The sequence below is a fragment of the Chenopodium album genome, chromosome 5, assembly GCF_948465745.1.
Source record: "Chenopodium album chromosome 5, dcCheAlbu1.1, whole genome shotgun sequence".
Taxonomy (NCBI): Eukaryota; Viridiplantae; Streptophyta; class Magnoliopsida; order Caryophyllales; family Amaranthaceae; genus Chenopodium; species Chenopodium album.
This window is the reverse complement of record NC_137838.1, coordinates 1,602,716-1,625,318: the sequence shown is the minus strand read 5'-3', so window position 1 is coordinate 1,625,318 and position 22,603 is coordinate 1,602,716. Positions and strand designations below refer to the sequence as shown.

The following is a 22,603-nucleotide window of genomic DNA, read 5'->3' as shown; positions in this document are numbered from 1 at the left end:
ATCTTTAGTTGGGTAACAATTAGATAATAATGACAGTGTGATGTGAAAGCTTTGCAACAGACAACTAACACCTTTGAATTATTCAATTGTTTAAGTTATTTTAAAGCATTTTTGGTAAAGTTTTGAAGATGTTGCTTTCTGTCCAAGGGTATGTTGTTGTGTAATTTCTGAGCAAATTCTATGGGATTTTACAAGAAATTTCATATGGTAAATTTTGCCCTATTTTTTATAAAAAAAAAAAAAGAAACTTTAAATGGTTTTTTGGTACCTTGTACTACGAGTAGTTTTTAATGCAGTTATTCCTCTGCTATTTTATTTCAATTTTACTAGTAAAGCATGAAAATTAAGGTGGTTGATTAGGTCAATGTTAAATTGTTGTATAAAAAAAGTCTTGTGTTATAAATTTATAATACATGGTAAGAGGTTGGGTGGTTGGGTCAATGACCTCACTGCTCAAGTACGGTAATACTAAACAATTCTAGTGTCTTTTTTACTTAAAATAAATAAATAAATAAACAAAACAAAACAAAATACTTAGGATCCAAACTAGATAAATTGAATATGACATGCACGGATCAAAATGGGGATGACTTAGGTTAATTTTCAAATCTTGATACTTATCATCACTTCAATTGATCTATTACTCATATATTAATAAAAAGTTAAAGGCATTAGACGATTAAATTGTTTTATTCTACTACACCGCATGCATATATGTATGATGAAGCAAATCAACACAAGATTATCATCTTATGTAACTTATTTATTACTTCATACCATACTTTTTTTTTTTAATGTTCAAACATTTGTTTAATCTATGTTGATATTTTGTTTAAATGAAATATCATACCTTTTTTGGGGGGGTTTTCTAAACTATGCCCCTTAATCAGTAAGTTGAGTTTCTAATAAGGTTTGTCCATATCTTTTCAATTTTGTAAGCTATGCCCTTTTATTCACTATCATTAATTAATTGTACTCTCCTTGAACGTTATAACTTAACTAAGGTTAGCTTTAAATTTTAAATAAAGAAAAGAAAAGGCAAGGAGAGGAGAGAAAAAAAAAAAAAAAAAAAAAAACCCTAATTACCACAATCCTAACCACCGAAACTCAAGTCACGAATTGAAACACCAACCTCAATTAACTTGTAAACACCCAAAGAGCGAGAATCGTACATACATTTAATTACTAATAACACTGAGTTGAGGGGCATGGCTTAAAATTTTGAAAAGCCTTATGCACACCTTAGAAACTTGATTACATGAGGGACATAACTTAGAACAACCATTCTTTTTTCACATACAAATATTTGTTTTAATCTATGTTGATATTATGTTTAAACTATCAAATCTTTCTCCAAAAAAAAATTTAAATAAAGTTGCTTATCTTTAAATAGATGTAACCTCATCACTAGACTACATCTATAAAAGAAAAGATAACCTATTTTTTTTATCTTAAAAGCATAAGTATATCACATGGTAACTATATTACTCCAATGTCATACTCATAGATATAAACAATAAGGCAATATAATTAAAATTAGGGGCAAAGCCGAAAGAAATAAGGAGCCTCCAAATTAAAATGATTGTGCCTGTCATGAGCTCTAAGCCGTCGAAGTATTTCTCACCCTTGATAGAGTTTTGACAGCTTGCATTTTTGTACGTAAATTATGTAATTAATTTATGCAACTAACTAAAGTTGTTATTCTTTATTTTAGTCCGTAGTTGGATAAGATTAGATATTCATAACTAATTATTGTGTACAATTGGGTTGAATTTCATGTAAAAAATTGTATCAATTGGATTGATATAATCTTATCCATGCATTTATAATATGGGCGCTAATGTTTTGGCATGCGTAATCGTGATGAGTTTGCAACCCACCTTGAAGTGCACACATATCTTATTTTATTTTTTTTCTTTTTTTGTTAAGAATTATATACAACAGACTTAATCACCTTAAATCACAATCAATTCATCCTTTTCAAATATTAGAATCTATTGTAATTGATTTGAGACGACTAAATAAATTTTTTTTCCCCCCAATATTATATAACTAATCATACATTAAATACTTAGTTGTTCCTACATGATTAACTAGAATAAATATATTTCCAAACGACTTGAACACAAACATGGAGTATACAACTCCCATTAACTAATCAAGAGTTGCATTTAGAGCTGTCAATCCGGGTAAACGGGTCGGGTTTGGGTCAGGTAAGAGTGGGTCGGGCCAACTCACGGGTCTAGTCAATAATTCGGATTAATTCCATAACCTATGCAGGTCCGGTTTGAGTTGGGTCATGCTTGAGTCGAGTCACATCGGGTCATACTTCTTATCGGGTTTTGGTCGGGTTAATAATATGTCGGGTGAACAATAAGTCGGGTTTAATTCGGGTTAAAACGGGTAAGAGTAATTCTCGGGTTCGAGTCGGATTCGGTTCAAGTCAATAATTTGCGGGTTAGAATCAGGTCGGGTCATTCTCGGGTTTATGTCGGGTTAAGTTCAAGTCAATAATTTGCGGGTTAGAATCAGGTTGGGTCATTTTCAAGTCGGGTCATGCATGCTCGGGTTCAAGTCGGGTTTGGTTCAAGTCAATAATTTGTGGGTTATAATCAGGTTGGGTCATTCTCAGATTCAAGTCGGGTTATATTCAAGTCAATAATTTGCAGGTTACAATCAGGTCGAGTTATCCGAGCTTTTTCAGAAATTTTGTAGGTTTCAGGGCCCGGTGTCAAAAAGACTTGAGATTTTAGGGGATACATCTCGAGGTGATATAATTTCGTTTTGAACCATATATGATCATTATATGTTTTCATAAATGTACTGTTTGTGGTAGGCTTGATTTAATGAAATCGAGACAATTATTAAACCGGGGTAAATTGGTCGTTTAAAGGAAAATTGGATGGTTACACCCACCCAATTGGACCCCCAGAGGGTATTAGGAACCATGGTAAACATTTCGGCAAAATTTTATATCCGGGGGAAAAAAATTCAAAAAATTCCAAAATTGAAGGCTAAGATCCATGCTTTTTAGAAATTTTGGAGGTTTCGAGGCCTGGTGCCGAAAAGCCTTGAAATTGTAGGGGATACATCTCGGGGTCATATAACGCCGTTTGGAACCATATATGATCATTATATGATGTCATAAATGTTCGTGGTAGGCTTGATTTAATGAAATCGGTACAAGTTGTAAACCGGTAAATTGGACGTTTAAAGGCAAATTGGATGGTTACACCCACCCAATTGGACTCCCGGAGAGTATTAGGGACCATGGTAAACATTTCGGTAATTTTTATTTCCGGGCGAAAAAAAAAGTCAAAAAATTCCAAAATTGAAGGCTATTATCCACCTTTTTGAGAAATTTTGGAGTCTTCATAGCTCTGTGTCAAAAAGTCTTGAAATTCTAGGGAATACATCTCGGGGTCATATAAAGTCGTTTGAAACCATATGTAATCATTATTTGTTGTCATAAATGTTCGTGGTACGCTTGAGTTAATGAATCGGTGTAAGTTGTAAATCGGTAAATTGGTCGTTTAAAGGCAAATTGGATGGTTCCACCCAACCAATTGGACTCCCGCGGGATAATAAGGACCATGGTAAACATTTCATCAATTTTTATTTCCGATTAAAAAAAAATCCAAAATTGAAGACTAATATCCACGTTTTTTGAGAAATTTTAGAGGTTTTGGGACCCGGTGTCAAAAAGACTTAAGATTTTAGGGAATACATCTCGGGGTCATATAATGTCGTTTGGAACCATATATGATTATTATTTGTTGTCATAAATGTTTGTGGTAGGCTTGATTTAATGAAATCGTTGTAAGTTGTAAACCGATAAATTGGCCGTTTAAATGCAAATTGGATGGTTCCACCCACCCAATTGGACTACCGGAGGGTATTAGGGACCATGGTAAACATTTCGGCAATTATTATTTTAGGCCGAAAAAATTCAAAAAATTCCAAAATTGAAAGTTAATATTCACACTTTTTGAGAAAATTTTGAGGTTTCGCGGCCCGATGTCAAAAAGCTTTGAGATTTTAGGGGATACATCTCGGAGTCACATAATACTATTTTAAAACCATAAATGATCATTATATGTTGTCATAAATGTTCGTAGTAGGCTTGAGTTAATGAAATTGGAGTAAGTTGTAAACCGGTAAATTCACCATTTAAAGGCAAATTGGATAGTTCCACCCACCTAATTATACTCCCGGAGGGTATTAGGGACCATGGTAAAAATTTCTGCAATTTTTATTTTACAGGCAAAAAAAAGTCAAAAAAATTCAAAAATTTAAGGCTAGTATATATCCACGCTTTTTGAGAAATTTTAGAGGTTTTGAGGCCTGGTGTCGAAAATCCTTGAGATTTTTGGGGATACATCTTGGGGACATATAATGCCGTTTGGAACCATATTTGATCATTTTAGGCTGTCATAAATGTTTGTTGTAGGCTTGAGTTAATGAAATCGGTGCAAGTTGTAAACTGGTAAATTGGCCATTTAAATGCAAATTGGATGGTTCTACCCAACCAATTGGACTCCCGGAGGGTATTAGGGACCATGGTAAACATTTCGGCAATTTTTATTTCTGGGCGAAAAAAGTCAAAAAATTCAAAAATTGAAGGCTAATATCCACGATTTTTGAGAAATTTTGGAGGTTTCGGTGCCCGGTGACGAAAAGACTTGAGATTTTAGGGGATGATCTCGGGGTCATATAATGCCATTTGGAACCATTTATGATCATTATTTGTTGTCATAAATGTTCGTGATAGGCTTGAGTTAATGAAATTGATGCAAGTTGTAAATCGGTTGTTTAAAGGCAAATTGGATGATACCACCCACCCAATTGGACTACCGGAGCGTATTAGGACCATGGTAAACATTTTGGAAATTTATATTTTAGGGTGAAAAAAAGTCAAAAAAATTCCAAAAATATAGGCTAGTATCCACGCTTTTGAGAAAATTTTGAGGTTTCGGGACTCGGTGTCGAAAAACTTTAAGATTTTAGGGGATACATCTCGGGGTCATATAATATTGTTTTAAACCATAAATGATCATTATATGTTGTCATAAATGTTCATGGTAGGCTTAAGTTAATGAAATCGGTGCAAGTTATAAACCGTTCAATTCTCCATTTAAAGGCAAATTAGATGGTTGCACCCACCTAATTAGACTCCCGGAGGGTATTAGGGACCATGGTAAACATTTCGACAATTTTAATTTACTGCCGAAAAAAAGTCAAAAAATTCTTAAATTGAAGACTAATGTCTACACATTTTGCGAAAATATTTGAAGGTTTCGGGGCTCGGTGTCGAAAAGTCTTGAAATTCAGGGATTACATCTTGGTGTCATATAATGCCGGTTAACCATATATGATCATAATTTGTTGTCATAAATGTTTGTGGTAGGCTTGAGTTAATGAAATTGGTGCAAATTGTAAAATCGGTAATTTTTTCGTTTAAAGGCAAACTGGATGGTTTCACCCACCCAATGGGACTCTCGAAGGGTATTAGGGACTATGGTAAACATTTCAACAATTTTTATTTCCGGATTTTTTGAAAATTTTTGGAGGTTTTGGAGCCCGTTATTGAAAAGCCTTAAGATTATAGGGGATACATCTCGGGGTCATATAATGCCGTTTTGAACCATATATGATCATTATATGTTGTTTTAAATGTTTGTGGTATGCCTTAATTAATGAAATCGGTGTAAGTTATAAATCGGTAAATTGGTCGTTTCAAGGCAAATTGGATGGTTTCACCTACCCAATTGGAATCCGGGAGGGTATTACAGACCATGGTAAACATTTCGATGCACAATTTTTATTTCCGCATGAAAAAGGCAAAAATTAAAAAATTGAAGGCTAATATCCACACCTTTTGAGAAATTTTGGAGTCGTCTAGGGCCCGGTGTCTAAAAGTCTTGAAATTCTAGGGAATATATCTCGAAGTCATATAATGTCGTTTGGAACCTTATTTGATCATAATTTGTTGTCATAAATGTTCGTGGTAGGCTTGAGTTAATTAAATCGAATCGGTGCAAGTTGTAAATCTATAAATTGACCGTTTAAAGGTAAGTTGGATAGTTACACCCGCCCAATTGGACTCCCGGAGGGTATTAAGGGTCATGGTAAACATTTCGGCAATTTTTATTTATGGGCGAAAAAAAGTAAAAAAATTCCAAAATTGAAGGCTAATATCCACGCTTTTTGAGAAATTTTGGAGGTTTCGGTGCCCGTTGTCGAAAAGGCTTGAGATTTTAGGGGATGCATCTCGGGGTCATATAATGCCGTTTGGAACCATATATGATCATTATATGTTGTCATAAATGTTCGTGGTAGGCTTGAGTTAATGAAATCGGTGCAAGTTGTAAACTGGTAAATTGGCCGTTTAAAGGCAAGTTGGATGGTTCCACCCACCCAATTGTACTCCCAGAGGGTATTAGGGACCATGGTAAACATTTTGGCAATTTTTATTTCAGGCGAAAAAAAAGTCAAAAAATTCCAAAATTAAAAGCTAATATCCATGCATGCTTTTTGAGAAATTTTGGAGGTTTCGGGGTCCGGTGTCGAAAAAGCTTGAGATTTTAGGGGATACATCTCGGGGTCATATAATGCTGTTTGGAACCATATATGATCATATGTTGTCATAAGTGTTCGTGGTAAGCTTGAGTTAATGAAATCGGTGCAAGTTGTAAACCGGTAAATTGATCGTTTAAAGGCAAATTTAATGGTTCCACCCAACCAATTGGACTCTTAGAGGGTATTAGGGACCATGGTAAACATTTCGGCAATTTTTATTTTGGGCGAAAAAAAGTCCAAAATTCCAAAATTGAAGGCTAATATCCACAGTTTTTGAGAAATTTTTGAGGTTTCGGTGCTTGGTGTCAAAAAGTCTTGAAATTTTAGGGGATATATCTCGGGGTCATATAATGCCGTTTCACTTGGATTATCTATATTTCGATACTTTAAGTATTGCATTATTTGCATATCATTACCACATTCAAAATGTAAAGTAATAAAACATATTTAACAATCAGCCTAAAAGTGCTTAATTTAAGGTCAAATAATCTAAACTAACAGCAAAATAAAATTACTAAAACTTAAAGTTAGAACAATGTCAACCCATAAAGGCATAAACTGTATGACTTGATCACAACCAAATCCCTACCAGGCCAACATTTCATCCATAATAATAGCATAATTATAGTAGAGGGGGATATTTTAGACTGATTAAAAAACTCATAATCTAACCAAATAATCAAGATTAAAGAGTTAGCTTATATTTTATATACTTGATTATCTTTAAAAATAAACTCAAAAACACTAACTTGTTATGACACAAATGATCTAATCTACTACACAAAACATTCCTACTAGGTCGGAGCTTGCATACTTACTCGACGAGCAAGTCAACTGCCCTTGTGCTCCTACTATCATACGTTCGAATGTTTCAAGTCGTATCATGCTAGGCTCGTGCCGTTTATGGATTATATGTCTTTCGTGTCATGTTGGGCTAGTTTAATACTGGGCCACGAACACGATTTTTCAAATGCCGGTTCGGACCATGATACTGGGCCATAAATCTCCAAAGGACTGAATGTAAGGCTCATGTCATAAGATGATAAGCATGCATAAAAAAACCCGGATTATTCTAGAATGTTAACGTTAACTTTACAATTTTTGTTTTTTTGGTTGCAATAAAAAAACACTAGTTAAGCAAGAGGTTCTACTAGGGTTTTAGGCATTGCGCTTCCAACCGTGAACCGTCTCTCTTCTTCCCTCATTTTCGATTTTCTCTAGAAATTCAACACAAAATGACTTTCTGGGGTTAGTACTTATTTCTGAATCATATGTTTAATCTGGAAAAAAGATGGTTGATTTTAATTAATTTGTTCTGAAATTTATTCTTACAATTTTCTGGGTTCTTTGAATTTCAGGGGCTGAAGTAAAACCAGGCAAACCCTTAACTTTTAATGCCGAAGATTTGGATGGAAAGCTGGTTTTAACTCAGGTATGACTCTCAATTTTATGCCACGTTAATCTTTGGTTTTTTCTCATTTGGTTCTTTTTTTTTTTTCCTCTTTCCCCTTTCATTTAGTATGCGTTAATCTGTAATATTAATAAATCTGATTTTTGTGTGAATTTTGATTTGATATCTGGGTTATATGAGTAGTAATTAAGGGTAGACAAAAAGAAGGGAGAAGAGGGAAAAAAAAAAAAAAGTAAAATTCGCTTGTCTTAAAATTGTATGTTCTTTGGGAGAATATGGAATGTGAATTTAATGTAGTGGGTGTGAATATGTGATTGCCCTTGCCTTACTCGCTGATCGGATGCAGCATCTTAAGTTGTGTCGTCTTTACTGATATGTATACTTGAGTATTGGAGTGATTAACTGGTGGCATTCCAGAAACATTTGCTTTCATATCGACTGATATATGTAAGTGACCCTCGATAGGTGCCTTGTCGCCTGTCGTGGTATTTATACCATGAAGTGATAAAATAGAAGAATTGCACTTCACCATTGTTATTGTAGTGTTTTTAACTGCTGTATGTCCTTTAGATTATACTTGCACCTTATGTTGTAATATTGTCATGAATTCATGATATTCTAGGAATCTAGGATCTAAACATGTGTAGTGACTAGTGACTATAAAATATATTTCTAAAGCTGTCTGGTATTTGATTTCAACATCATGTATATTACAGGAGCTAGTTTTGTATCTTGGTATCTTATATGAATGTGGCAGAATGGTTATAATCACATGCGGAATGTCAAGTTGAAAACTATAGAGCTAGATGTTTTAATTGGTTTCAATTGAACCTAAGTTTCTTGAACTTTTTCTATGTGAATTGGTTATAAGTGGTATTGATGTTTCGAAAAACAGGCCACGTTGGGAATTGGTTCATCAACGAAGAAGAGCATCCTTCAGGTCAATGTAGGAGATAAGAGTCCAGTCTTTCTCTGCACTTTGTTACCTGACAAGATAGAATCTTGTTCGTTGACTCTTGAATTTGACGAGGAGGATGATGTGAAATTTTCTGTCATTGGGCCAACTAGTATTCACTTGTCTGGCTTTGTTCAGAGCAATCTTGAAAATGAATATGATTCGTATCCTTCAAAGTATATTAATAGTTTAATGCATTTTATACTTGCTGTTATTAGCTACTTTGGCATCCCTAGTGTAATTCCTTTTACCCAATGATAAGTTTAGTATTTCCTTGATTGAGGATCCTTCAGTGATTCATATGGGGAAGATATTGCTGAGTCTGATTCAGAGAGCAGTGACTATGATTCTGAAGATGTTTCAGAGGATGAATTTCTTGATGGCGATGATGATACCATGTTCCCACCTTCGCCTGTACGAAAAAGTGGAGGTATAGTTGCTTTCAAGACCTTTTGTTCATCAATGCATGCACATATGTTGCTCTGTTTCGATCCCACGCCCTTTCCATTATTTCTTGGGTTGTATCATTTGGCACTTTTCTAGACCGCTTACCTTACTTTTATTGGTAGTCTTTTCTTTCCTCTCTAATTGTGGTGATGGAGGGGATGAAGCATTTTTCTCTGATCATTCTGATATTTTCCTTTGGTAACTGTAGTTGTTATCGAGGAGATAGTGGATGAGGAAAAGACTGCAACTGAAAATGGTGGAACCAAAAAAGGAAAAAAGAAGAAGCAAGATACTGACAATGACAAAAAAGCTGAACAACAAATTGTACTCAAGGAAAATAATGGTGCCTCAGTTTTAGAGAGTGAAGATGAAGATGGCTTTCCAGTTTCTTCATCACGCAAAAGTGAAAATTTAGAAGCTAACACAACCACCAAAGTTGTGGAAGAGAAGAAAAAGAATAAGAAGGATGAAGCAAAAGATAATGTTGAATCTGAAAAAAATTTAAAAAGGAAGGTTGATGCCATCAAATCTGGTCAAGAACAAAAAAGGTACACCTTTGCAATATTATTTTCTATCTTTGATCTCTTGATTGATGTTCATACTGTGTAAGCTGCTTGTGTATGTAATTGCCATTTGCTGCTTTTTGTCAATTATTAAATTCTATGTTGACATGAAACTATGAATGTAATTTGAGGGACTTTCCAGCGATGCTATTGAAAATGGAGAAGCATCTGAGAACATGAAAAAAAAACAGAAGAAGAAAAAGAAAGGAAAGACAGAGAAGAGTGAAGAGGTTTCAAAAATAGAGCAAGATGCAAATGCAGAACCTAAGCAGATAAGCAAAACTGATAAAGTAGTCAAGCAATCTAAGGAGAAGCCTGCCAGAGTTAAAACCTTTCCTAATGGACTGGTCATAGAAGATGTAGCAATGGGAAAACCTGATGGTAAAAGAGCTTCTCGTGGTAGCAAGGTAAGCTTGTGTTTTTGGCTCAATGATCCTTTCTTAGCCCAAAGGGGAATAAAAATGTTAATATATTTTTTGTTGTGTTTGATTCAATATTCTTCTGTAAAATGTTTTGATTATTTTCAGTGGGTTCATTTGTTGGTGTTCATGGCTGTAGTGAGTTTGTACATTTAATGCAGGTTTTTTTTTTTTTTTTTTTTTTTTTTTGTAAATGTGTGGAGGGGATGGAATATAGGGATTAAAACATATGGCTGCTGCCACAATAATAAGCAGCATATGCTGCATTGCTTAAGCTCTTATTTGAGTAGAGCATAATGATTCTTGGACCAAGTGCTGACAGAGATTTGAAGCAGAATATTTGATAACTTAATTCAGTGGTTTGGTGCTAGAGTTCTTTTTTCTTGTAGTGACAGATTTAAGAATAAAAGGCCAAGGACTAGTGTTTATACTGCCAGAAATAACCTGAACACCATGGTTTGTACAAGCACCTTGGGACTGCCAATCATTCTATTCAAAGAGTTCGAAGAAAAGAATTGTTTATTTTCATTGTGGCCCCATCACAAGATCTAATCAAACAGATTTGAAGGTCTTGAGTGCATTGACTGCTTATTAGTTAGTACCCAATATGCTGACTTATTCTAGAAGGAATACTGGGGGTAACAGGGGAAATGCATAGAGCTGGTTACTGTCGGTAAGGAAAGTCAGATTTGTGATTTGCAAGGGAAGTCAGCTACTCGATTGAGGATGGGTATAATGAGAGAGAGAGGAGGGGGGGTACTCTTATTGGTGTTTCTTGCTGGGTACTTGATTGACCCTGTTAACACACCATTACTTTATCCTTCAATTGTTGGTATTTGCCCTGAGGTTGAAGGGTGGTTTGGTACTGTTTTAATTTTAATTGAATTGGAGAAAATAGGTGGATTGTATATCCACCATCTGAGATTAATGATCCAGGACTTGAATATTTAAGCTTTTAGTATGAGAACTTGGTTGAATGATCCTGGTTGATAAAGGATTGTAGACCACCTCCCTGTAGCTTCTGACACCTCTTAAAATTCCAGGTTAGTGTTTACTATATTGGGAAGTTGCAGAAGAATGGCAAACGCTTTGACTCTAACACTAGCGGAAAACCCTTCAAATTTCGTCTAGGTAAACACTGGCATTTTAAGTTTACAAATTTGTTGTGCTGTGGGATTGTCAACTTATTCTATTGCTTTATGTAACAGGTATTGGTCAAGTTATCAAGGGTTGGGATGTTGGTGTTGAAGGTAGAAATAAAATTCAAAAATATATGAATCCTTTGCTTGTTTTATCGAGTTTTAATTACTGATTTGTGATATTTGATGTTAGGCATGCGTGTTGGTGACAAAAGAAGGCTTACAATTCCACCTTCAATGGGGTAAGGATCTTATTCACAAAGCTTGCATATAAATGATAGAGTTAAGCTGATGTACAATGGAATATAAGTTAAATCTTTAAATTTTGTGAATATATTGAGGATCTTACCTTCATATAGCTCTATCAAGTCAAGGTGATTACACAAAATGCAACCTACAAGTCTCATGGAATACCTTTCTCTTCTTGTCGATGTACAATTTACAATGTCTTTGTTACCTTCTTTTATTAGGAAAAAATCTGTCTCACAGTTCTCTGCTATTAGTGAGATAAAATCTGATAACAAAATATTTGATGGTGCAGTTATGGTGCCTCTGGTGCTCCTCCTCAGATTCCCCCCAATGCATGGCTAGTCTTTGATGTTGAATTGGTTGATGTCGCTTGATAATCTTGCTTTCAATGGGATTTCCATTTCTGTAGACATTTCGATAAATCTCAATTTTGGCGAAAGCAAGCAGTATGAGCATGGACAAGCAAATTTTGTTTCTTTTACCTTATAGTGAATTTTGTGAGAGTAAAGTGTAAAGTTTTGCTGAACGATACTGTTTTACATTATTACAAGGCCTAATGATATTTGATTGAATAATATTGCACAATTTAGCTTTGTCTACTCTGCATAATTTTGATTCAGACTGATTTAATATATTTTTTTTTTCTAATTTATTGGCCAATTTGTTTTAAGCTAATGGCATCCTCTACTAGCAAGGGCAACAAGCCCATTGCAGGTAGTTTTTTTTTTTTTTTTTTTAATTTTTTTTGAGGAACCATTGCAGGTAGTTTGGTGGTATGAGGAACCTTACATTATAAATGATATAAGATCTAATCTTGTGGTATTTATACTTATATTTGACATTTTCGATTGTGAAAGAAACCTCTGAATTCATATGTTTTTGGAAGTCTCTTTATATACACAAGGTTGGCCAATGGCCATGTGTTGATTTGAGCCATTTTTCAACTAGCTATTCCATGAAATACGAATTAGGGTTTGTTATCTTACGTTGAAATTCAGCTCAGTTCAGTTCATTGCAGCTCCTAATTTCCTTCTCTTATAAAATATTCAGTTCAGCTTAGCTCATTTCAGTTCAGTCAATGAGAACAGGCCCTTACTGATATAAATATCTTGAGTAAAGCAAAATTACAAGCATGTCTATTTATTACAAGCATTTATTTTTAAAAGAGAATATTTTGTATTTTTTATCAAAAAGTAAAATAATTTATACGAGTATTAATGATTATGCGTATTATTAGTAAAACTTTCTAAAATAAGTACTCCCTCTGTTTCTTTATTAGATTTTTATTTCTAGCATTTATTCCTCACATAAGAGCAACAATCAATAATTGCTCATTTTGGGTGGACATGAAGAGAGAGAGAAAGTAATAAAAAATTTGATGACCATTTGACTTTTTTACAAACTTCGTGTAAATTTATCTTGTCAATATACTTTTACTTTTTTTTTACTACGTATTTGCGAAATAGACGTAAAAGAGTAAAAGGATCATTCTTGCTGGGACGAAGGGAGTAGTATTTTTGGGTTGCGATTTGCAAAAAAAAATTCTCAAATAGGTGCAATTTGTAAAATTCAAACTTTAAAGGACCGTAATCTGCAAAATATAAGAATTTGCTATTCCATGTATCGTTTATAATTTATATGCGATCCTTTAGTTCCTTACCCGCGTTCTTCTAAGTCCCACGTCTCTCATTCAAAGCCAAGGTTTTGACACTTTGTTTGTGACCTTCATCTCTTCTCTCTAATTCCCTGATTACAATTCACAACATTTTGAATTCTCAATTATTCTGAATTGATCTTCAAAAAATGGGGAATACAGTTTGTTTATTTGGTGGGTGTATTGATCAAGCAAGCGTTGGAGTGATTGAAAAATGGGGTCGATTTGAAAAACTTGCAGAACCAGGCCTTCACTTCTTCAACCCCTTCGCCGGTCAAATGCTTGCTGGTGTTCTCTCTACTCGTATCAATTCTCTGGACGTCAAAATTGAGACCAAAACTAAGGTTTTTTCTTGTAATTTGATAATTATCTTTCTTGAAATTGAATGATTCATACAATTCTGGGTGTTTTTGAATGTGGGTATTTGATTTTAGGTCTTAATTTTGTGTGAATTTCATGTATTGTATCTGGGACTCTGGATTTGATCAACTTGAAAAACCCTTATTTCCAAAATTGAGATTTTGATGGTGTATTCTTACAATTTTATGTGATTGATTTTTTATTGGGGTTTTTATATCATATATCTTTATTGTGATTAGGTTTTCTTGCCCTGCTAGGATCGGTTACTATTAGGGTTTAGGAGGTTTTATTTTTTATTTTTATGCATATACATTTTCTGTGGTTAATGTTGATCATTTACTTATGATGAATCACTTGTGATTGACTTTCTGTTGAATTGGGGGAGGTTTTGATCTAAATGTTGAGGCTGTTAGCTTAGATGGATGGTGCTATTATCCGAATTCGGATTAATAACTTTGATTTTTCTTGTTGAATACTTGCTGCACGAAATTTTGATGATTCTAGGAGCAGCGGTCCTAGGTTTCCTTATATGAGGTCAATCTAGTGAGGAACTTTTCTACAGATTGTTCGTGTGACTTTTTAGTGGTTTTGGCTCTGTATTTAATTTAGTTTTGCGTCGGTATAAGATAGATTGCTGATTACTAAAAACGAACGATTTGTCAAGAAAGCATGGCGCAGGCTCTGAGGTACAGTGGAATTTTGCTAGTTGCATTTTTTGTGGGTGTGTATAGCGTGGGGTGGATATAACATTGCTTGTGAGTTGTTATAAGACATGATATATGGTTTTGAGTAAATTAATAATGTAAAAAGAATCATTCTTGAGGCAATCTAAACTAGATTTAACAATGGCATCATTCTCTTTAATAATTGATACATTGGCAAAGTATTGTCAATAACTACATCAACTTGTGCTTTTTTCATGGCTTATTAGTTCTTCTCTGTGGCATTTTATTTTCTTCAAGATGCTTATAGGTCATATAATTGCAAAATTACTAGTGCAATGGTCTCTATGGTTTCCCCTTATGCATTGCATATTACAAAAGCTTCATTATCTAATACTGGATCCTTATCTTGCATATCTAAATAATGCTATCTTGCAGGATAATGTCTTTGTGCAAATGTTATGCTCAATTCAATACCGTGTGGTTAAACAAAATGCTGATGATGCATTTTACGAACTGCAAAATCCTAGAGAGCAGATTCAAGCCTATGTTTTTGATGGTAATATTACCAGTTTTTTTCTTTCTGCTTGCATTGTGTACAAAAGCGAATTCATTTCTCATTTTGTTATGTATGATAATCTCTTCCTCTCCTCTTGTGTAGTTGTGGCTCACTGTTATTTCTTTTCCTCTCCCAGTTACTAACATAGTAATATTTTAATATTTGTGATATTGTAGTTGTTCGTGCTGTTGTCCCAAAGATGAATTTAGATGAGCTGTTTGAACAAAAAGGCGAGGTTGCTAAACATGTACTAGAGGAACTTGCAAAGGTAATTGTTTCTAATAAACAAACTATCTCTGTTTCTTCATTTCTTGTCTGTTCTTTGGCAAACTCAGATCTGATTTGCTTTCCTTATTCTTAGAAGAAGTAGCTTTCTTCTCCTATGCATACCAAACTATGTTTGTGTAATGAACTGATGTTTACTGCTTACTTACTCATGCAAATAACAGTAAAACTATAGAGAAAAATCGATTCTTTGAGTCATGTAGATAATCTGATTTTTGTAAGTTGCAAGAATACGAAAGATGGAAGCTTTACTAACAAATGATAATGGTAAAAGGGTTACAAACGATACGTTAATAGCTTAAGGCTATCAATCTTCGAAAGTGAGTTTAGCTCACAATTTTCCAAAATGGCTTTAGGCCATAACTCTCCAAAAGGTTCATACCAAATTTCTGCCTCCCTATTCTTTCTCTTCCTTCTCTATTTATACTAAGAGACTACTCCGTATTAACCTAGCAAACTAATATTACTAAACCACCCATACTACCCCCCTTAGGCTAGTCTATTACAGTTTTGTCTTAGCTCCTTTGTCATAGATGTTTCTTTCCATTGCTCCTAGGGTGTTGGCCTCCTAACATAATAAGATCTCATAGTTGTGTATATAAGCCTCTCCTAGCAATAATGAATGATGTACAATTGTTAACCCATGATGTGATCACTGAAGTATGGAGTGTTCATTGCGGCTGTGAAGAAAATTAAATGAGCTTACTTGGTTCATACTTCTTAGCTCATTCCTACTTGATCAGTAGTTTTTTAATCATTAAGTCAGTTGGGAACTTGTGGGGCAGTTATCCGTGTTTCATGTTTGATCTCTTCAAATTATGATAAACTGTGAAACCTTGAACAGGTAATGGGAGAATATGGATACAGCATAGAGCACATTCTGATGGTTGATATTATACCTGATCCAGCAGTTCGCAAAGCAATGAATGAGATTAATGCAGGTTATGATCTTATTCCATTTGATGTTATAAATGTACTATTTGTTCCTTTGCAAATAGAAAATTTAGCATATTGGAGTGCAATATTACGACATTCAAAGTGACCTTTATCTTTTTAAATCAATTCCTATGGTCTTTGTTTTTCAAGTTCTAATGTTGGAAACCTAACCAGAAACCACCCAAGGTGTAGCTGTTCTACTGAAATTAATTAATACCTGCTCTAATTTCCTCAGAAAACTACCAATACCAATCCTAGAGGAAAATGTATTAGGAAAAGTACTACAAACCTTATGTGATGTCTTCATATAGATTATTACTTTAGTTGGAGTTACAAAGAATAGTACCCCCTAACCGTGACTATTAATTGACAAATTAATGTTTATGGGTGGCTGTTGTGATGCGACTAAAGTGAGGGGTGGTTTTAGATATTAAGTTTTTAGTTAGGGTTTTAAGCTTTTTTTTTCCCCCCAGAGTGCGGGGCCTTGGGTTCTGAATAACACACTTTAAAAGGCGATATTTTTGACAGTTTTCTTTTAATATTTGATTTTTATAACCTTAATTGTATTTATGTACAGCCCAAAGGCTTCAGCTAGCTAGCGTGTATAAAGGAGAAGCAGAAAAAATTCTGCAAGTGAAGAAGGCTGAGGCTGAAGCAGAATCCAAGTATTTGGGCGGGGTTGGAGTGGCAAGGCAAAGGCAGGCAATCACAGACGGTTTGAGAGAGAATATATTGAACTTCTCAAACAAGGTTGAAGGAACATCCTCTAAAGAAATCATGGATCTTATCATGGTCACTCAATACTTTGATACAATCAGGGATCTTGGTAGTCAATCAAATAATACCACTGTTTTCATTCCCCATGGCCCTGGTCATGTCAGAGACATCAGTGACCAGTTACGAAACGGGCTCATGGAGGCAAAAAGTGCAAATCTAGATGGTAATTAGTGTCTTCTATTTCAGATACAATGCTGCTGTTATTACTGAACCTCTTTGTGCTGTATTACAAATTTACAAGTCTATAAACTGTGTTTATACAATAAACTTTAGACTTGGTAAAGAAATGACAATGTGGAGAAAAACGATGATAGGCAATAGCTGTAAACTATATGAGTTTTTATTGTGAATGAAATACAATTTACATTGGCTATTTTCGAAGTCCATGACTTTGGGTATGTTTCTATGAAATTTTCTGGAATATACTCAATTATTCCATATTGTAGTTTTATGTGTTTATAATCTAGCCATGAATCATATTTCTTCAATTTCAGCTCAAGATTAATAGTTGTCTTTGTTTCGATCAGATGCATTAGGAAGCCTAATATAAATCATTATGGAGTACTATGTTTAGGTAACAACAATTTTAAAATACACATAAGATTTACAAGAATGGAGGGAGTATTTGATGCCTACATAAGGGTATCACTTGTTGGAGATTTGGAAAAACTTAGATTGCCTCTATTCTTCTTTAACACCCAAATTGAGGGGAAGTAAGGGAAATTCCCAACCTTAGTGGTCGTATTGGGGTTTGAAGCTCTAAGGTTAGAAGGCTCTATCTTGACCACCAGGTTAAGTTTTGTTTGGTAATTAATTTTTCTATTATATTTATATGTATTATCAAATCATGTGATAAGAAATCAACAATTTTTATTTTTTCTCTATATGGAAAATAGACCAATTCTTCCAATTAAAATTATAGTCGCATCAAGTATACGCGAAGAGCTAAACATAGTCCTAAAAGCATCTTAAATAGTGAGTGAGCTACAAGATCAACATCATATTTTCAAGCTACAACGATTTTAGGCTACTTGTTCTACTATGACTTCTATCAACAATTAAATATAATTTGAAACATTTTTTTTCTTAATGGTCAAACCATAGTTATAAACTTTATAAATATTGCAAGCAGGTCCTTAAAAAGTATAAACTAGAAATATGGTTGTAAACCTTAAAGTCTTAAACCAAACATTTTGTCCAAGCAATCTTCTTATAATTGGTACTTTATCTATTAATAATTAACTAATGAAGCCATATCACCTCTCAATCAATCAATTTGCAAATTCTTACACAACCCCTCCAAAAATAGTTTTACTTTCGTATTAGTTTTAACTTTTGTGGAACCAAAGCTTAAAGCCACTAAAAATAAAATAATCAAAGTCACTTTTTTTTAATTTTATTTTCACATATTGTACGGATGAGGCATACATACCCCCATACAATGAATAATGGGACAATAACAAAGTAATAAGAACCTTGAGAAATTATATAATTGGGCCTCTCCAATTGCAAGCATCAAACACTGCTCTTAATTCCTTTGTTTATGTTTTTCACAACATTGAACGTAATTCCAATCAACTCAATGTATCCTTTGTTTCCCATTTGTCTAGGAATCATTTACATAATTTTCACTAGTAATCTTTATTCTAGTACCTTAATATTGGTCCATTCTCAACTTTATAATATACTAGATATGTTGTTTTGAAGATCTTTATTTCATTAAATTCTGAAATTTCTAATCAAGTTTTGTTAATCTTATAATTATTTCATTGATTCACTGGGCCGGGCACGGGACAATCTTCGGGTAGGGCCGTAAGATGGCCAAGGCACGGTCTAATCGGGTCCTTACGACAAGCCGGGCCTAAAGTGGGCTTTATGCCATGTGACCCATGCTGATATGTTTCCCCTAACTGTAGGCCCATAACTTACCAAGGTCCATAGACCCACAAGTTATTGATGTGATGATAGCACTGTAAACATTAAGATTTTGAGGACATTCCCTGATTAAAAATAAGCAGTTTTGTAGTTAAAATATTTTCGTTATAGAGAGATTATTACAACAGACAATGATATTTACGAGATTTGATCATTTCACATTTAAGATTTCAATCTCAATACTGTCTTAACCAGTTAACCAACTAAGCTAATTAACATGTAGAGATACGACAAATATAATGATTATACATAGTCACGTCCAGTATTTGCTTGCTTCATTGGATTAAAAGGATAGGTTAAAATCTTATTTAATACAGAGTAAATCAATAATACATGCAAAGATTCCTTCCTTTGATTTCCAAACAGCTGGTACAATTATAGTACCTTGTATTTTACTATTCTCTAATTTAACGTATTTCTCTTATAGCATAATTTGTGTTGACAATGGACCTTAAAATAAAATTGTATATTAATTTATATGAATTGATGCACATGAACGTATTGTCCTTTTGCTCGGTCTTCAACTAATGAATTTAATGATTTGTCTTTCAGCCAATAATTAATTAAATAAATAATTAAATGATTTGTCGATCCATTTGGCATTGAATCTTATAAATGCTCCCCAAAAATTAGACATTACAACCATGATTTCTTTTATTTTCTTATTTACTGAAGATCCTCTATGATTTAAAGTGTATTTTTATATTAGAAGAAAGATCCAGGAAGCTAATCCTCAGAAGAATTATTATTGCCTAGATTATACTTCAAAATTATTTTCAATAGTTTTGTTTAATTTCACTCATTATTGATAAAGTTCTTTTTGAAAATTTATATTGTACTCTCCGAATAGACCAAAACCTACTTATATTATATATACGCTGCGCTGTCAAAGTTCCTGATACATGCATTAGTGTGCATAACCTTTTCTCGTAAGTGCACCACTTGCAATAGGTCATGGACCCATCGATCAACTAGTGTGGTGCATTGCACTTGCTTGTGCACATGGGTCGACGTCCCAAGAATATGTATAGTCACTTCGATACATAACCCAGACTAATAGCATGGGTCAAATTCATTTTGTTTAAGTGAGTTTATTTTTTAAATGCGTTGTACCTAATGCCCTATCTATTACTAGTCTACGTCAATTAGGATTTGTTCAACTAAATTTTGACATTTTGTCCTTAAATATTTATCGAATTTTTCAGAATAATGAAGTGATAATTATTAAGGTCTTGTCCTCATCACATAATTTTTTTAGTGAATCATAACTTCTTTTTTTTTAACGATTAGTGATACTTATAAATTATCACTATTTTCCTAAAGAAATAAGTTAAAGATTCACCTAAAGAAATAAGTTAAAGATTCATCTAATATATATATACGGAGTACTTAAATAGCAATATAATATAAAAGTTAAATCGATTGTACTAGTACTTAATTCCCAATCAATTTAATTTTCCAAAGCTTAATTAATAATTAAACCTTCTTAATTGGAACTAAATATCTTACTCTCACCAAAGTAGTACACTAGTACATATATACACAACTTGGGCTTAAGTATTGGTGCACCACATGCAATGGATCCTCACGGACCCATTCAAAAAGTGCTATGAGTTCCACTATTAGCAAATAAACATGATCAATGTCCCAAAGGCATGTTATAGGCTATAATAATTTATCAAAACTAACACATGCATATGTTAATTAGGCATTGATTTATTGAATTAAATGTATTTGGATTAAGTTATATGTGCAATTAATCCATAATTGATTGAATTAATTGTACAAAAATCTATACCTAAAACTTCCAACTTAGTACAATTTGTGTACTCTCTCAACATCAATGTCTATAAATGAAAGTCTTATTTCTAATTTGGGTGGGTTGAGTGACTTGAGTCTACTCTTGAGTGCATCCTTTAACCTTTTTTTGTTTTAACATAATTTTACTGATTATACTGACAATACTATATACTATTTTCACTTCTTCCTTTATAAATATATTATCATCTTTTCCTTTAAAACTATGGAGTAATAAATTAGACTACGTAATTAATTCAATTTTAATTGATATTTCGATCTCCACTTTAAGATTTTCGTGTTCATGAGAATGAGATCTATAGTTAGGGGTATAGAAGTGGTTATTCGATGTATCGTTTGTGGTTTAGAACTCAATCTTGATCAATCTACAATACTTTTAATACTAATCTTAATAACTTTCTATAAGTGATATAAAAAAAACTCATCACAAAAGCAAACATTAAACCAATTTTTTTCATTTAACTTAAACTATTGATGAATAATGGTAACATATAATACAAAATAATGGTAGTAAAAGGACATGACATACTTTTTTGTTACAAATTATTATTGAAGTCCCAAATTTTAATAGTTTGGTAGGATATGCACAAAAGTACAAGAGATTTTATCAATCTGAGTTAGGCTAACAAAATCCACATATTCCCATTTCATATAACTCTTTATTATTTTTTTTTTTTTAAATCAGTAATTTTAAGATATTATTAATTTAATATCATCTACCCAGACAAGCCAGCTGTGATGACTCTAACTTGTCCCATAAACTATACTTTAAGCCCTTTGTATATGTATGTATATATATAGTTGTAGCATGGACATACTATCAACTAACTCTTCAATTCATTCTTCATACAAGTATCAATTTAAAACCCAATTATTATTTTCTGAAGAAAATTAAATTCAAGAAAAAAAAAATGGCTTGTTGGTCACCTGAAAATGCTACCAAGGCATACATTAGAACTCTTAAAATGGTAAGCATTTGATAATTTCTTTTACTATATTTTTTCTTAAGAAAATATAATTTGTTTCATGTAATGTAAAATCGAGTTTTTTTTTTAACAGTATCTCATGTGTTTGATTTATTTGTTTACAGGAAACAAAAGAAAAGGAACCAAATGCGGCCGAATTCATCTCAGCCCTAGCAGCAGGGAACAATGCACAAGTAATGGTTGCAGCATGTGCCCAAAAAATGGTCACACCAAATTTGTTAGCCTTAGTTTCTGCAGCACATCAAACAGGAGGTCATGTAACCTGCATTGTCCCTGGACGCGAAGAATTACTGTCATCTAAACGCGCTCTTAAGTCTGATGCAAAATATGTTAATTTTGTTGTTGGTGATGCTAAAGACTTGTTGCTTAATGAGTACAAAGACGCGGATTTTTTCCTTGTTGATTGTAATCTTAAGGACTATGAGGGTGTCATGAGAGGGATGCACGTGATGAGAAGAGAGAAAAGTGGTGTGATTTTGGGTTATAACGCGTTTTGTAAGGGATCTTCGTGGCAATGGAGTGGTCTAAGGACACATTTGTTGCCTATTGGTGATGGTTTGTTGGTTACAAGATTTGATGGAAACAATGGAAGGGATGTTATGTGTGAGAAAAGTGTAAAGAAGAGTAATTGGATTGTTAAGGTTGATAAATGTACTGGTGAAGAACATGTATTTAGAGTAAGATCACCTCAAAGAAAACTAGAAATTGCTGCTGGTGGTTTATAGGCTTAAAATTAATTAATATCATTATTAGGTTAAAAGTTTTGATTGATTTTGAAAGTGGTTGAATTCCATTTTTATAATCTCATGTGTAGACTTTGCAAGTGTAAATATGTAATGTAAGTAATTTTAAGCCAAGATTTGAATCAA

The 22,603-nt window shown here is 33.5% G+C and overlaps 3 protein-coding genes across 3 annotated transcripts; all 3 read left to right on the top strand.

Annotated features, from left to right (window-relative positions):
- The first annotated feature begins 7,669 nt into the window (after positions 1-7,669).
- Positions 7,670-12,387, top strand: LOC145631451 (peptidyl-prolyl cis-trans isomerase FKBP53-like). The gene is made up of 10 exons (XM_081683524.1): positions 7,670-7,827; positions 7,938-8,011; positions 8,886-9,109; positions 9,239-9,375; positions 9,601-9,940; positions 10,098-10,362; positions 11,418-11,505; positions 11,583-11,624; positions 11,707-11,755; positions 12,055-12,387. Exons 1-10 carry the CDS (start codon positions 7,815-7,817, stop codon positions 12,134-12,136), a joined length of 1,314 nt encoding a protein of 437 aa, XP_081539650.1. The 5' UTR covers positions 7,670-7,814; the 3' UTR covers positions 12,137-12,387.
- A 1,074-nt stretch (positions 12,388-13,461) lies between these two features.
- On the top strand, positions 13,462-17,368 carry LOC145631450 (hypersensitive-induced response protein 4-like). Its single transcript, XM_081683522.1, has 5 exons — positions 13,462-13,760; positions 14,877-14,997; positions 15,174-15,265; positions 16,127-16,223; positions 16,796-17,368. Exons 1-5 carry the CDS (start codon positions 13,566-13,568, stop codon positions 17,164-17,166), a joined length of 876 nt encoding a protein of 291 aa, XP_081539648.1. The 5' UTR covers positions 13,462-13,565; the 3' UTR covers positions 17,167-17,368.
- A 4,179-nt stretch (positions 17,369-21,547) lies between these two features.
- On the top strand, positions 21,548-22,603 carry LOC145629998 (uncharacterized). The gene is made up of 2 exons (XM_081682239.1): positions 21,548-21,716; positions 21,839-22,603. Exons 1-2 carry the CDS (start codon positions 21,660-21,662, stop codon positions 22,457-22,459), a joined length of 678 nt encoding a protein of 225 aa, XP_081538365.1. The 5' UTR covers positions 21,548-21,659; the 3' UTR covers positions 22,460-22,603.